General features: G+C 40.9%; 1 protein-coding gene across 7 annotated transcripts in view; it reads left to right on the forward strand.

Moving 5' to 3' along the window:
* The window catches only part of zc3h18 (zinc finger CCCH-type containing 18), a 49,344-nt gene extending 36,471 nt beyond the window's left edge, over positions 1-12,873 (forward strand). For 3 of the 7 annotated variants that reach the window (XM_078257661.1, XM_078257664.1, XM_078257666.1), the window contains exons 14-19: positions 3,600-3,704; positions 6,966-7,177; positions 7,567-7,784; positions 8,553-8,652; positions 9,221-9,317; positions 11,596-12,873. In XM_078257661.1, coding sequence (XP_078113787.1) covers positions 3,600-3,704; positions 6,966-7,177; positions 7,567-7,784; positions 8,553-8,652; positions 9,221-9,317; positions 11,596-11,830 — 967 coding nt within the window. In that variant the 3' untranslated portion in view covers positions 11,831-12,873. The remainder of the gene's footprint in view (positions 1-3,599; positions 3,705-6,965; positions 7,178-7,566; positions 7,785-8,552; positions 8,653-9,220; positions 9,318-11,595) is intronic. The other 4 variants (XM_078257663.1, XM_078257668.1, XM_078257662.1 and 1 more) reach the window with 3 other exon arrangements.
* Positions 12,874-14,777: the final 1,904 nt, after the last annotated feature.

The raw sequence follows: 14,777 nt of genomic DNA on the forward strand, positions 1-14,777 counted from the left end.
ATTTCTGAATGTGCATTTGTTAAGCACCATTCAATTATAGTAATGTCATGTTTATTTGAATAGGGACAGATGCTTAGACATAGACATTTGTGCAATAAATCTCCAATATACACAGCATTTATTGCTATTACTTATTTCCAATGCCCGTCCCTAGAAGGGCTTTTAAACAATTAAAATGTGACTGTGAACTAAAATAAGACAGCAGATTGTAGTTTCTGTATTTATTATTAAAGCATTTATCAGTAATACAGTTAAAATGGGGAAAAAGTGAAATTGCGTTGCATGTCGATTTAAGGTGTGCGGCCCTAACTTTTCTCCCTGAGCCCCTAAAATGTACAGTTGGGGGGCTACAGTGCTACTAGTAAAAAGCCCTGCAATGTGATAAATTTGATTAGGTTCAGCTTGGTCGCTTTGGAAGCAGACTATGCTGCAGAATGCAGTACACAGAGGAGAAGGGCAACCTTTGTCACCAGGGCTGTCTAGCGTCTTAACTCCAACCTCCCTGATCCAGCATTGAATTTGTTCCTTGTGGAGGTAGAGACATGAAGCAAAGATACTGTGTGAGGTGAAAGGGATAGGTGCACGCCAGAAAGTTATTGCAGTTGGGCCCGCTGATTTGGTCTGCTCACCAACAGGCAGCTGCAGCAGTGGCTTTGAAACACAGTATGGAGCCAGTTAAGGTACTTACACAGGCCCCCAATTGCTGCAAGTTTGTCAAAAATGTAATTCCTTCTCTGAGTCATAACTCAGTTACAGACATGTATGTTTTAAGATTCACTCTGATTTAAGTGCAACACATTGGCAGCACATAACATGTCAATGCACCTGCACCCATTTTTTCCTGTGGGGCCACACACTGGCAGCGTTTTGATGCGCATCATCACAGGATATACCACTGACCTATTTCCCCAGTATCGTCACGTGTCATAGAAGAGCAGTAATTTCATCACATTTGCTCCCCAGATTGACATCCCGAATAGTATACTAGGGCTTCCCCACCCCCACAATCATGCCTGTACAGGTGCAGCGATACCTATGGTTTGTGGCTGTATTTTGGATTGTTATCCAATAGTAAAATATTTAAGGGAAAACTTTCAACAGGTACCGATTTGTCAGCCATCTGTTGACAATTTGAAGATCCTGTTCTTTTGTTTTTGGATTTCACATACTACACAGTTTTGTAGTGCAGTCTTTAATAATTTCTTCTGGCTAAAGTATACTAAACCTTAGTGTGTGTGTGTTGTATAATGTAGTATACTTTTTTTGTTTTAACAGACACCAATTTTTCAGCAATGTGATAAAGATTTGAATTGTGTTCTTTGTTAAGCAGCAGTTTTTTTAATCTTTCTGACATCTTTTATCTATTTATATTATTATTATTATTATTATTATTATGATTTTATATTTATTTAAATAGAGTCTGGTGGGTTTGGCAATAGAAGATTTGGGGCTGTTCCATATTAAATAAAAAGGATCTTACTAGGCCTGTCACGATAACAAATTTTGCTGGACGATAAATTGAAAACGATAATATTGTCGTTGAGAGACCACTTTCATCTAATATAATGATAATGGCATAATAATCCAGGTACACCTTTTCAAAGCTCAATAAACTTTTATTTCTAAAGAATATTTAACACTGGAACTGGAAGACATTTTAAATATCCATAATAAATGAACAAAACAACCAATAACAATAAATAAAATGGACTCTCAGTCTCTGTTAACAGAAAATGCACTGGAATAAAAACCAAACACAATCGAAACGTTGTTACCTGAAAACATTGTGTAGATTCTTTTTAGCATCTCACATCACACTTTCAGTCACTATGACCACTACTACAGTCAGAAAAATTGTGCCAAAATATGAACAATAACGTTGCTGTCAACGGGCTTATCTGCTTATATGCTATGTTAGCTACCGACCGTTAGCTTGAAACCATCCAGCAAATAGACGGTACCGTAGGGTGCCGTTACCTGAAACCGGTGATTTAACATCACCGCTCATTTTACACACAGTTTAACAACAAAACAAAACGCTGAGTGAACATTACTAGCTACGTTTTTCATGTTGGTTTTGAGTGGTATGCACCCCCACTAACCTGGAAAACGGTTTTAAAACTAACATTAATACAGCGTCTCGGAGGAATACAGCGTTCTCCTGCAGCGGGGAGGCAGAGGGACCGTCACCGCATCGTTCACTAACGTTAGCTGCTTGTCTCATCTGGGGCCTGATAAACAGTAAATTCATCAAATTCAGTGTCCATAATGCTATTTTCCAATACACTGTAGCTGTCATATATCACGGGACCCGCGTGAGTGCGGATTTCATGTCGTGGCTTTCGTTGCTGTTTGTCACTTTGCCTTTGCCTTGAGTGACAAGTGTACTCGCCCTGTTGTTTATTTGGTTGCCATGACTTCGCGAGTGATGACGTCCTGTCACTGTTCCAGTTGCTCACCCTAAAGGGGAGAGAGAGCGGATGACCGTTCACTTGAGTTCACTAGAGCAGACTGCTCTACAGAGTCGTGTAATTATGACTTTGACTTTTCATAAACAGCTGAAGGAGCGGCGGTGCGCGGTGTACATAGTGGAAACCCTGTTGTGCGTCTGCCCTATTTCTGATACCGTGGCGGCAGAGGAAAACAAACAAGCATGCAAATGGAAATTATCGGAGCCGGAAAAATTATCGAGCACATTTTTATTTATCATGTGATTAATTGACTATTGTGACAGGCCTAGATCTTACTCTTTAACAAAAAGGTTGACCTCTGTAGGGATCCTTTCCATAATGTTGTCAGACACATAGAATAATAATCTGACCATGCCAGTGACAAAACAAGCACTTTTTGTGGACGTAAATTGAAGGTGTGCAATTGTCCATTAATGTTACATTGCAGCTTGTTGTTCCTTGGAAGCTTGGAAAATAGGATCCTGGTTGGAAAAATACCAAAGTTACCCTTTAAAAACACTTGCTGTGTGTTTTTTCTGTTCAAGAGCTCAATGTAGGTTTTAGATTGTCTCTACAGGCAGTTTTGCTTGTAAAACTCTGCTACCACTCTGCAAAAGGCAGACTAGTGACTATCCGGGCACCCACTGCCAGCGGACTGTTCGGAAATGAATTGAACCTCTCTGCTGTTGTTGAAGCTGCCTGTGAACATCTTAGTTTTATACAGTCAAAACGCAGCATAAAGCACAGTGAGACAAAATGTTTTTTTTCAAAGTGTACGTCGAACATAGGCGGCCACCTGTGACGACTGCCCCACTCATCATCTCGTCATTTCCAACCAATCACATAATTTGTCCCGACCCGGCTGTTAGCGACCCAGGTTGTGAACATTGAACATCGACCCTAGTCTACCCTGATCAAACCCACCTCGCTACCTGGGTCGCGAAGCTGAGTAGATCGAGGAGGGTTAACCCATTCAAACACACAGCCGACCTGGGTACAACCCTGATTGACCCATCGGTGTGAAAGTGGTATTAGTGATTGGTCAGGGCTACCGCAAAGGGCTGGTGGAACCAGTAGGACAACTTGATTTTTATAGTTTTCATAAAAAACTACTTGCTGTGTTCTCACTTATGTGTCTGTGTCTTCCAGGCGAACTGTGAGTGGCAGTGTTAGTGGAAGTGGTAGCAGTTTTACTGGTTCTAGCTCCAGATCCAGATCCTCCTCCAACTCACGCTCCGGATCCAGAAAATCCAGGTACTTGCTGTGAACATCCTCATTGTCAACAGCACTGCAGTTTGCCAAGAACTTCCTTTTTAAAGAGATGTTGTTGACCATATATTGCATTTGGGGGGGTGGAGGAAACAAGGTATGAGATATCGTGGTATCAACATTAATACTTAGCTTTATCTAAATAAGTAAGATACACAATTCTTCAAATTAAATGTTTGCACATTGCTTATATAACCCTAAGCAGCAATGAAAATGGACAACTCTGGCTCACATTTATGTTGGCATGGTTGTGGTGAGGCAGGACCACTGATACACATAATGTGGCTCTCAGTGAAGGGTTTTTGGAAAGAGGTTTTCTCTAGATTGTCTTCGATTCTGAATGTGAAAATACCACTCTGCCCACTAATCTGCCTTCTAGGCAGTAGGGTAGAAAATATATAGTCAACACTTAATTCAACGCATCATCGCTTTGTCAGTTAAGCGAATAATTATGATGAATTGGAAAATTCATAAACCCAATTGCTTTAGCATTGACAATTGGTTAAAGGACTTCATGGATATACTGTCAATGGAATGGGCCACATCAGCCCTCTACAGTCAGGTCCATAAATACTGGGACATCGACACAATTCTAATCTTTTTGGCTCTATACACCACCACAATGGAGTTGAAATGAAACGAACAAGATGTGCTTTAACTGCAGACTTTCAGCTTTAATTTGAGGGTATTTACATCCAAATCAGGTGAACGGTGTAGGAATTACAACAGTTTGTATATGTGCCCCCCACTTTTTAAGGGACCAAAAGTAATGGGACAGATTAACAATCATAAATCAAACTTTCACTTTTTAATACTTGGTTGCAAATCCTTTGCATTCAATTCCAGCCTGAAGTCTGGAACGCATAGACATCACCAGACGCTGGGTTTTATCCCTGGTGATGCTCTGCCAGGCCTCTACTGCAACTGTCTTCAGTTCCTGCTTGTTCTTGGGGCATTTTCCCTTCAGTTTTGTCTTCAGCAAGTGAAATGCATGCTCAATCGGATTCATGTCAGGTGATTGACTTGGCCATTGCATAACATTCTACTTCTTTCCCTTAAAAAAACTCTTTGGTTGCTTTCGCAGTATGCTTCGGATCATTGTCCATCTGCACTGTGAAGCGCCGTCCAATGAGTTGTGATGCATTTGGCTGAATATGAGCAGATAATATTGCCCGAAACACTTCAGAATTCATCCTGCTGCTTTTGTCAGCAGTCACATCATCAATAAATACAAGAGAACCAGTTCCATTGGCAGCCATACATGCCCACGCCATGACACTACCACCACCATACTTCACTGATGAGGTGGTATGCTTTGGATCATGAGCAGTTCCTTTCCTTCTCCATACTCTTCTCTTCCCATCACTCTGGTACAAGTTGATCTTTGTCTCATCTGTCCATAGGATGTTGTTCCAGAAATGTGAAGGCTTTTTTAGATGTTGTTTGGCAAACTCTAATCTGGCGTTCCTGTTTTTGAGGCTCACCAATGGTTTACATCTTGTAGTGAACCCTCTGTATTCACTCTGAAGTCTTCTCTTGATTGTTGACTTTGACACACATACACCTACCTCCTGGAGAGTGTTCTTGATCTGGCCAACTGTTGTGAAGGGTGTTTTCTTCACCAGGGAAAGTATTCTTCGGTCATCCACCACAGTTGTTTTCCGTGGTTTTCCAGGCCTTTTGGTGTTGCTGAGCTCACCGGTGCGTTCTTTCTTTTTAAGAATGTTCCAAACAGTTGATTTGGCCATACCTAATATTTTTGCTATCTCTCTGATGGGTTTGTTTAGATTTTTCAGCCTAATGATGGCTTGCTTCACTGATAGTGACAGCTCTTTGGATCTCATATTGAGAGTTGACAGCAACAGATTCCAAATGTAAATAGCACACTTGAAATGAACTCTGGACCTTTTATCTGCTCCTTGTAAATGGGATAATGACGGAATAACACACACCTGGCCATGGAACAGCTGAGCAGCCAATTGTCCCATTACTTTTGGTCCCTTAAAAAGTGGGAGGCACATATACAAACTGTTGTAATTCCTACACCGTTCACCTGATTTGGATGTAAATACCCTCAAATTAAAGCTGAAAGTCTGCAGTTAAAGCACATCTTGTTCGTTTCATTTCAACTCCATTGTGGTGGTGTATAGAGCCAAAAAGATTAGAATTGTGTCGATGTCCCAATATTTATGGACCTGACTGTATAAATAGGACCGTGGAGATAAAGGACCCTGGATCTTTATAAGACTATTCTTGAAAAACTGGACATATAAATGAATCGGTCTGTTGTACTTTGTATTGTAATGTTTGATAAGTTTGTGGTCTGTGGCTTGTGATTGTTTTGGCAGAAAAACAAATCAAAAAGAGTGAGAATTGAACTTTTTCCAATTGTAATTGGTTTTGAGTTGTATTTTAAGAACTTTAGACAGAGTTTGGAAAATATTGACCCAATAATTACAGAGTCTTGGACATTTCCAGAACATATGTTCTATAGTCGCATAGGGGGTAGACTGAAGGAAACATCTTCAACAGCCGTAGCTTTGATAAAAGTAGTCTGTGTAACAGTGTAACAGTCCATGTGTCTGCCACACACAGAAGAGGAATAGAAGAAACCTTGGTCAGTGGTGTGTGAGAGAAAGAGAGAGAGAGGCGATGACAATGAAGTTCGTAGCAACGCTTTAGCTGTAAACATGGCAAGGCAGTGTGTGTACAGTTTAGGCTGTTTGTCGGTGATTAAATGCTCCAACTCCTCAAGAAAGAAGTCAAGTTCCTGTGTCTTTATCTCACTTAAGGTGGACAGACCTTTAAGGTTGACCAGTTATTTTAGTAACAAGCTGCTCATACGAGTTTGAGTTTTCGGATTGTACCTTATGATCTGTTGCATTCATCGTAAGTCACTGTGTAAGTCTGCAAGCTAAATATAAAATATAAAGGTATTTTAAATGTATATACCGTATAATGGGTTATTGAGATTACACAGCCTAATATTTGTCATTCTGTGTTCTTTGCTTTCACTTGCTGTCTCTTCTGGGCAACCCTCCAGGAAATCCAGGTATGCTAGTTGTTTTGGGCGTGCGTGCGTGCGTGCGTGCGTACATGCGTGTGTACGTGTGAGTGCAGACGTGGGCGTGTTGTGCAGTGTACATAGAACTGTGCTGACAGCGCCCAGTCAGCAGTGCCTCAGTTATCTTCCCTGTGTGACTGAGAATCAGCAGCTCACGGTCAACCTGTTGTCTCCTGCCGCAGGTCGCTGAGTGTGAGCAGCGTGTCATCAGTGTCATCGGCATCGTCCAGCAGCAGCTCAGTGCGTAGCGCCGACTCAGATGACATGTATGCTGACCTGGCCAGTCCGGTGTCCTCTGCCAGCTCCCGCTCGCCCACACCAAATCACCCTCGCAAGGAGCGAGGGGCTGTGCGGGACCGGCCTCCACATGGCAGAGACAGAGACAAGAACAGGGGTTAGTGTGGGCAGCAGCGAATCGAATTGTCACATTTTCTGAATCGTGCACCCCTAACCCATACTAGCAGTCTGACCGGCGGGGTTGTGTTGCTTTTCCTAATGCTACATTTGTTTTATCAAAGTCATGAGCAAAGCAACATAGTACAGAAAATAAGCACAGCAGAAACAAAGTTTCCAGAATGCGCTTATCTCCACAATTTAAATAACAGCCAGAAATCTCCCCAAAAGGGAGTTTTGTGTTAGCGCAACGTCACGAACAATACACCCATTGAGTATGAAGTAGATCAGATTAACAGTTCTTGAAATATGTAAAACAGATTCCTTGCTTTATAGTTAAATGATTAGCATTGCATGGTTGGTCAGTTCTTATGTCTTCTGTCCTCATAGCAGAGAGACCTTCAAAGAAAGATGAACCCTTCAGGGAGGATCGTAGGAAGATCGACCCATCTGGTGCCCCACCTAGAGGAGGAAACCTCATGCCCAGATCAGGACCTGGTAGCAGAGGTGGCCACCCTGTACATCCCCCACCTGGCAACATGGGGCCCCCAGGAAGCTACGGGGGTTCAGGTTCCCATAAAGACATCAAACTCACCCTCCTCAATAAGGTTTCTATTGTTTTCTTTCCATTTTTAAAGGGTCTGTTTTTGTCTTGCCAAGAGTTAGTCCTATCTAGGAAGCCACTGCTCCTAGGCAAGAAATAGTAAAGCACATAACCCACCGAATAACTAAAAAGTCTAAACAAATAAAAAAAGTCCAAATTTCAGGCCTTAAAAAGTCTTAAATTCGCTTAGATATTGTGTTCGAGGTCTTAAATAATGTTCAACAGGTCTTAATTTTCCTACGTCAATGTAACGCTACCTCTAATGCTTATTGAAATGTTCCCACAGCACTTAAGAATGTTTTTGTTTTTTTTGTTCTGTGGTGTTGTAGTTCTTGCTGTCGCTAGTCCAAATATAATTTGCTGTATTACGACTACAAATGAGACCAACATGCAACTTATATTACAGCCAATCTAGACACCAGTCCTATAATTCTGATGAGGAAATTGGGGAATTGTTTTAGACAATGTTTCCGGACTCTGACATCTGTCTTAAATTTCATTCATAATGGTCTTAAACTTTCACTTGATGAAACCTGTAGAAACCCTGGTTTTACACTTTGGTTTTTGTATGGATTACACAAACAAGATAAAACATACTTTCTCTGAAAAGCACCAGGTAATTGTACCTGCAAATTACTTGAAATTGTAATTGGATTTTTTTGCACTGGGATGTGAAAAAAAATCAGTTGGACTCAGACCTCGCTTCTTGAATTCCTTAAATTTCACTCCTTACTATCATTGCTTGACTCCATTATGCCCTGCCGTTTTCCAGCAGCAGGGCGATAGGGGCAACAGGAAGAGGTACCTGCCTTCAGACAAAGACAGGCCAGGTTCCCCCGCCAGCAAGAGAATGGCCATGTCTCCAGACAGAGGTGAGAAACATGCCGAGAAACGGAGTGCTGAATGTTAACATTTGTGTGAGAGTGAACAGTTGTGTTCACTCTCACACAAATGTTAACATTCAGCACTGCAACCAGTGCATTTCATGTTGATTGACATAATTGAGATAGCACTAACTAACAAATATTTCAAGGTCAATTAGTCTGCCAGTTATGTCATGCAGAAAATTGTTTCAAAAGGTGGGCAAATCCTAAAGAATAGCTTGTTTGGTCCAAACAACCGTCTAAAACCCAAAGATATTTAATATACTACATTTAAAACTAAGCTGGAAGCTGAAACCATTGTATTTCTGCATTTTTGCTTAATGTTGCTGATTCATTTTTGGCCGTTTAAATAATTGACTAATTGTTTTAGCTATACTTGCTGGTACACTATTTCCCAATATACAGTACATTAAGTGGCTCATAAGGGGTTATAGGGAGCTGCACCAATAAATAAAAAAAGTCACAGAAGTCTCCATGATTTCATTACTTCATGTTCACACATACCAATATACTTTAGTATTAATAGCCTCATAACCCTGAAACTGGTGTTTTTCAGGCCGTGATAAGAGGATTCCTGGCCGACCCCCACTCTCTCCTCGAATGGATAGGCCCAGAGGCCAAGGGCCCCGACCCATGCCCCCCCAAGGAGACAGGTTTGTGCAACCTTAACCATAGCATGTTATTGCTGTAGGACTGTCGTTCATTTTGAACATTTTATTATACATCAGAAGTCAAAAGTAGCAACAACAAAAAACAAATAAAAAAAAGGGTGTTTAAGCTTGAAGTGGGGAAATTCTTAAGTTGACTTTTATTTCTGACACATCCATATCGTCAGCAATGACCATGTTAACTTGGGCCAAACACAGCAGAGTTTTCAGAGCATGAAGTTTACTTGACAACTAAGTGTTTGGCCCAAATGAGGAACAAGGCACAGAAGTTGAAGCACACAAATATTACACCAGCTTTGCGTAGTAATAATACTCACTGGCTCTTTCACAAATTTCCCAGTATGAAAGAGGTGCTTTGTAATAGGGCTTCGCTGAAAATGGGTTCCGTTAAGATCCCGGGGATGGAGGGCAGACAGACTATTGTCATAATTTTGAGTCAAATTAGGTTCCATGGTAGTTGGCAACATTTGTCATCTTGTTAATAAAGCCATTTTCACATATGAACTCTGAAAAAAAGGGGAATCAAGTTCCGATATAGTCCAGAGTTTACCTTTCACACATGTAGCACACAAAAGGGGAGACTGTCTGTGTCAGATGCATTCTCAGTTGTGTGGGAAAATACTGGCCCTAGCTTCCGGGTCTTAAAAGTTAATGCATTCTATCTAATGTCCAGCAGGGGGCGACTCCACTGGTTGCAAAAGTCCGATTGGGTAGAAGCTTATATGAGAAAATGAGCCTACTTCTCCCTTGATTTATTACCTCAGTAAACATTTTCATAATGAGTTAATTGCTAGTTTGAAGTCTCTTTTTTTCCAAATGCAAATAAACAGGCAAAAGTGCAACATATTCATTTAGACAATCAATATACAGCAAAGCACACTATACATACTTGGGAAAGCAAAGCATCACAAATACAAACATGTAACAAAAAGGAAAAAGGACAAGAAATAAAAAATTAGAGTGAGGACAGCTAGGTAGATTGTTATTGGTTACAAGCACTCGGCCAATACAAACATAAAACATTATGCATCCCTAGCATATATACAACCACAAGCGCTCATACTCGGGTATTGGTACACATACATAAACACTAAGGTAAAGCTAAAACGAACTCCATTTAAAAAACAATACTTTTAGTGTGTATACGGCCCACATATTTTAACATGTAAATCTGTAAACTGTTTTTTTCAACCAAAACTAGAGTTGTTATTGTTGGAAAAGTGGAAAGATGACCCAAAACAGCTTTTTATAGTTTTATTTTGTTTGTTGACTTTGAATGAACTATTGAGTCTGGTGGCTTTAGCGAACACAATTTCGCGGATGTTTTTATGTTTAAAAAAAGGATCTTGCTCTTAAACAGAAAGGTTGACCTCAGAAATCCTTTCCATAATGTTGACACTTACAATAATATGAGCCTGTCAGTGGCAAAACAAGCACTTTTCTGAACTTAAATTGAATGTGCTCAATTGCAGAATAACTACATTGTAAAATTTCGACAGCAGCGGTCTTGCTTGATACTGGACTGATGTCAATGATTGTTTTAGTGCGACAGTTGCAAGGAAAAACATCCTTTTAGGGAGAAACCTCGGACAGACCCAGGCTCTTGGTAGGCGGTGTCTGACGGTGCCGGTTGGGGGTGTAATGAACAGTGACAACTATGTGGAACTATGACTAGAAATAGTAGCTGTAGTAGTTCATGGTGTAGCAGGGCACTGCAGGGTGTAGCAGGGCGTTACAGGGTGTAGCAGGACGTAGCAGGGCATAGCTGCAACCATGATTTAGGTGTCACTCTAATCCAAGGTAACAAGCATTTCTGGGACATGGATGCACACAGAGGGAAGGAGAGAGGAGCTCAGTGTGTCAAAGTAAGTCCCCCCCGGCAGTCTAAAACTATAACAGCATAATTAAGAGCTGGTGCAAGGCAAACCTGAGCCAGTTCTATAAGGATTGGTAGATGAATCTGACGACTATGAAGAGAAACAAAGAAGGGGTGCCGTGTCTGAAGCTATACACCCTCCCTCGCCGGTCTAGGCGAATGCTGCAACTCCTCAATCCTTAACTATTATCTAGCTTTATCAAAGAGGAGAGTTTTAAGTTTACTCTTAAATATGGTGACGGTGTCTGCCTCCCGAATCCAGTTCCACAGTTATAATGGTTATAATTGGTTATTTCCTTTTTTTTGTCGTAAATCGAGTCATGCTATCTGCCTGTATGAATTGACATGAGTAAAAATGTGATCCTAACTCTTGCTTCTCTTCCACAGAAAACGTCCTCTGTCACCACCACCCAAAACATCTGGCAAAGGCCCTGTTGCGCCATCAGGCAAGCCAGCCGCCCCGGGCTCCACTTCGGCCGCTGGCTCAGGCTCCAGCTCAGGCTCAGGCTCGGGCTCCAACAAACCCAGCAACACACTGTCCCGCCGCGAGGAGCTGCTGAAACAGCTGAAGGCTGTGGAGGACGCCATTGCCCGAAAACGAGCAAAGATCCCTGCAAAATAAACGGAAGCCCGCTCCTCGCCTGTTCGCCTGCCTGCCAGTCTGCCTGCCTGCCTGTGTGGCCTTGTGCGCCGGGGCAACAGTGAGGGCCATGGGATTGAGCGTTTTTCCCCTGCCTTCAATGGACATGTAAAAATGTTGTATGGTTCATGTATAAAGGCTATTGTGTAAGTAAACAGGAAGTGGCCGCCACGAAAACCATCTTCCGATTGTTTGCCCTCAGAGGTTTGGCTCTGCTCCATTCTAGAGTGTTGTTAACTCCCATATGCCCGACTTTAGCTCCCCTTAAAAGTATTTCAATGTCCACAGTTTGCCTCATCAATAAAAAACAGGAGAAAACATTTGGGCATTTGGTGAGGTAGGGACATCTCAGGAATGGAGTGTACTTTGTGTAGACTTTACAGTATAGAAACAGAAGGGTAGTAAGGAGCACTTGATCACTTCCTGCTCACTCTGTTCCTTCAGTCAAAAGGAAGCATCTTCCTCATCTGGTGTGATAACAGATTTATACACATTGAATCTACTACTTCTGTCTTTCTTTCTCTGCTCCCCTTTATTGTCTTGTAGTCACATATTTTCTCGTGGAGTGGTGTGACTGTTGTGTCTGCTCTACAGTGTACTGACAGCCATACAGCGCTTCACAACGCTTCTTTGTATAAATCTACAAATTCTTGAGCATTTGTATTCGGCCCCTGTAAGCAATCACGAGCCCAAGCTTTGTTCAAAGGGGGCCAATGTTCACCAACCATTGACTTGTCTGCGTTCTCTGTTTTAGGGCAGTGTTTACTGTCACACCTTGTACAATAATAGCAAGTCATCAACTTGTTTCAAGCATATGATTATAGACAACAGTGATGTGAAGTATTGCTCTTTTTTTTTTATCTACAGCATTTTGTTTTCTTATTAGCTCTTAAGTGATAAACTGATGTTTTATTTGTGTCACATTTTTAGTTGGAGTGTGAGAGGTGGAACGGGACATTTAGAGACGAGATATGTCTTGCTTTTGTGACAAAAGCCTTCTAAATAAACTATTTTGATAAAGCAAAGGTCTGTTGCCTGGTTTTTCTCTGCTGTTGTGCAAGACAAAGGGAGTGGTTTTTTTAAAAAAAGATGTACTGTTGCACATGTTTCTGGAGATAAAGCCTTCAGCATAAAGAATGTGGAAGATATTTACTAAAAATAATATTTTGTAGTTACCATGTTATTTGGTTGGTTCCACCCCTTCACTTATAGCATTGCATCAACATGCAGTTGTGAATTGTCTGTTCCATTTCACTACCATCTGTTTTTTCTAATAATATTTTCCTTTGAAATCATTAAAGTGTAGAACTCATGCCTCAAACACAAAGTTTGATCTTGTAATTATTTTTAAAGATTATTCTTTTGGCATGTTTAGGCCTTTATTGTAGACAGGACAGCTTAGACATGAAAGTGTGATTCAGGGAATGACATGCAGCAAAGGGTTGGAGCCTCTGTAAATGGGTGCACGCTCTACCAGGTGAGCTACCCGGGCGCCCTGATCTTGCAATTTTTTTAACATGGTAGCAGCATAACTCCAGAGATGGCAATGTCAGTTTGCTGGTTGGTCAATTAGTCTGTCTCTAGGTCTATCACCACTTTGGTCAGACTAAAATATCTCACACTCACACAGTTTTTTAGTGGAATATCTCCAGGCGAAGAATCCTAATGACATTTGTGATCCCCTAACCTTTCCTCTAGCATCACCAAAAGGTTCACATTAGGGGTTTAGAGTAAAACTGTCATGAATTTGATACACAGCCCCATTCCATTTTGCATGTAGGAATCATTCCCTGTGACCTTTATCTAAACCACAAATGTGCTTATTTTTCCATAAGTTGGACATGACTGTATAAACATCCCTGTAAGAGCGCACCATTACCAGCAGAAAGATGTATCACATTTATTGCATACTGAAATGTAAGAATTGTGAACCGTTCCAAGTTTTGAGTCAAAGTGTCTGGAAACATTTTCACCTCACTCAGTCAGTGATACAGAAATGTATATTAGTCATGTTGTGCATCACACTATGAAGGTGTCAGCCAGCTGTAACCAGTTCAACCACCTTTTCTAATATATTAATTAAAATTTCTAAGCAGCACTACAATCTAGTAAGACAAGTACAGAGACAAGTCTTTTGTCTGAAGCAGTTAGAAGGTTGTTAGTCCTTTTCACCAGTGCCGTCTCTGTGCTATGATGCATTCTAAATCCTGACTGAAATTCCTCAAATAAACTATTGCTATGTAGAAAATCACATAACTGATTAGCAACTACTTTCTCAAGGATCTTGGAGAGAACGGGGAGATTAGATATAGGTCTATAGTTGGCTAAGACATCAGGATCAAGGGTGTTTTTTTTCAGAAGAGGTTTTATCACAGTTACTTTAAATGACTGCGGTACATAACCTGTTAATAAAGACATATTGATCATATCTAGTAATGAAGTGTTAACCACGGTTGCTAGGTGCTAGTTTCCTTTGCTTCATCATCTTCTTTTTGAGGGGAGCAACAGAGTCTAAAGTCGTCTGTAGCGAGGACGTAGCACCGTCTACAAAATTTGGGAGGGACTAAAGTTAACAAAAGGTCCTCTGTTATATTAAGGCACGATATTGAGTTAAATGCTGTTGGAATATCTTCCTTAAATTTAGCTATAGCACTGTCAGATAGGCATCTAGTGTAGAACCTTTTATCTAATTTCGTATAGTTGGGTAGTAAAAATTCGAAAGTTATTAAAGAATGGTCTGATAATAAAGGATTCTGCGGAAATACTATTAAATCTTCAGTTTCGTCTTCCCCAAAATGTACTTCAATTTCTATACGGAACAGAATTTTAAGTTTTTCCATAGAACTTATTTTACACCTGTTCGCCTCCAGAAAATGTTTCTCCACAGTTCAAATCGTTGTTATAAATGTAAAACACACAAGGGTACATT

This window comes from Sander vitreus, chromosome 8 (genome assembly GCF_031162955.1).
Source record: "Sander vitreus isolate 19-12246 chromosome 8, sanVit1, whole genome shotgun sequence".
NCBI lineage: Eukaryota > Metazoa > Chordata > Actinopteri > Perciformes > Percidae > Sander > Sander vitreus.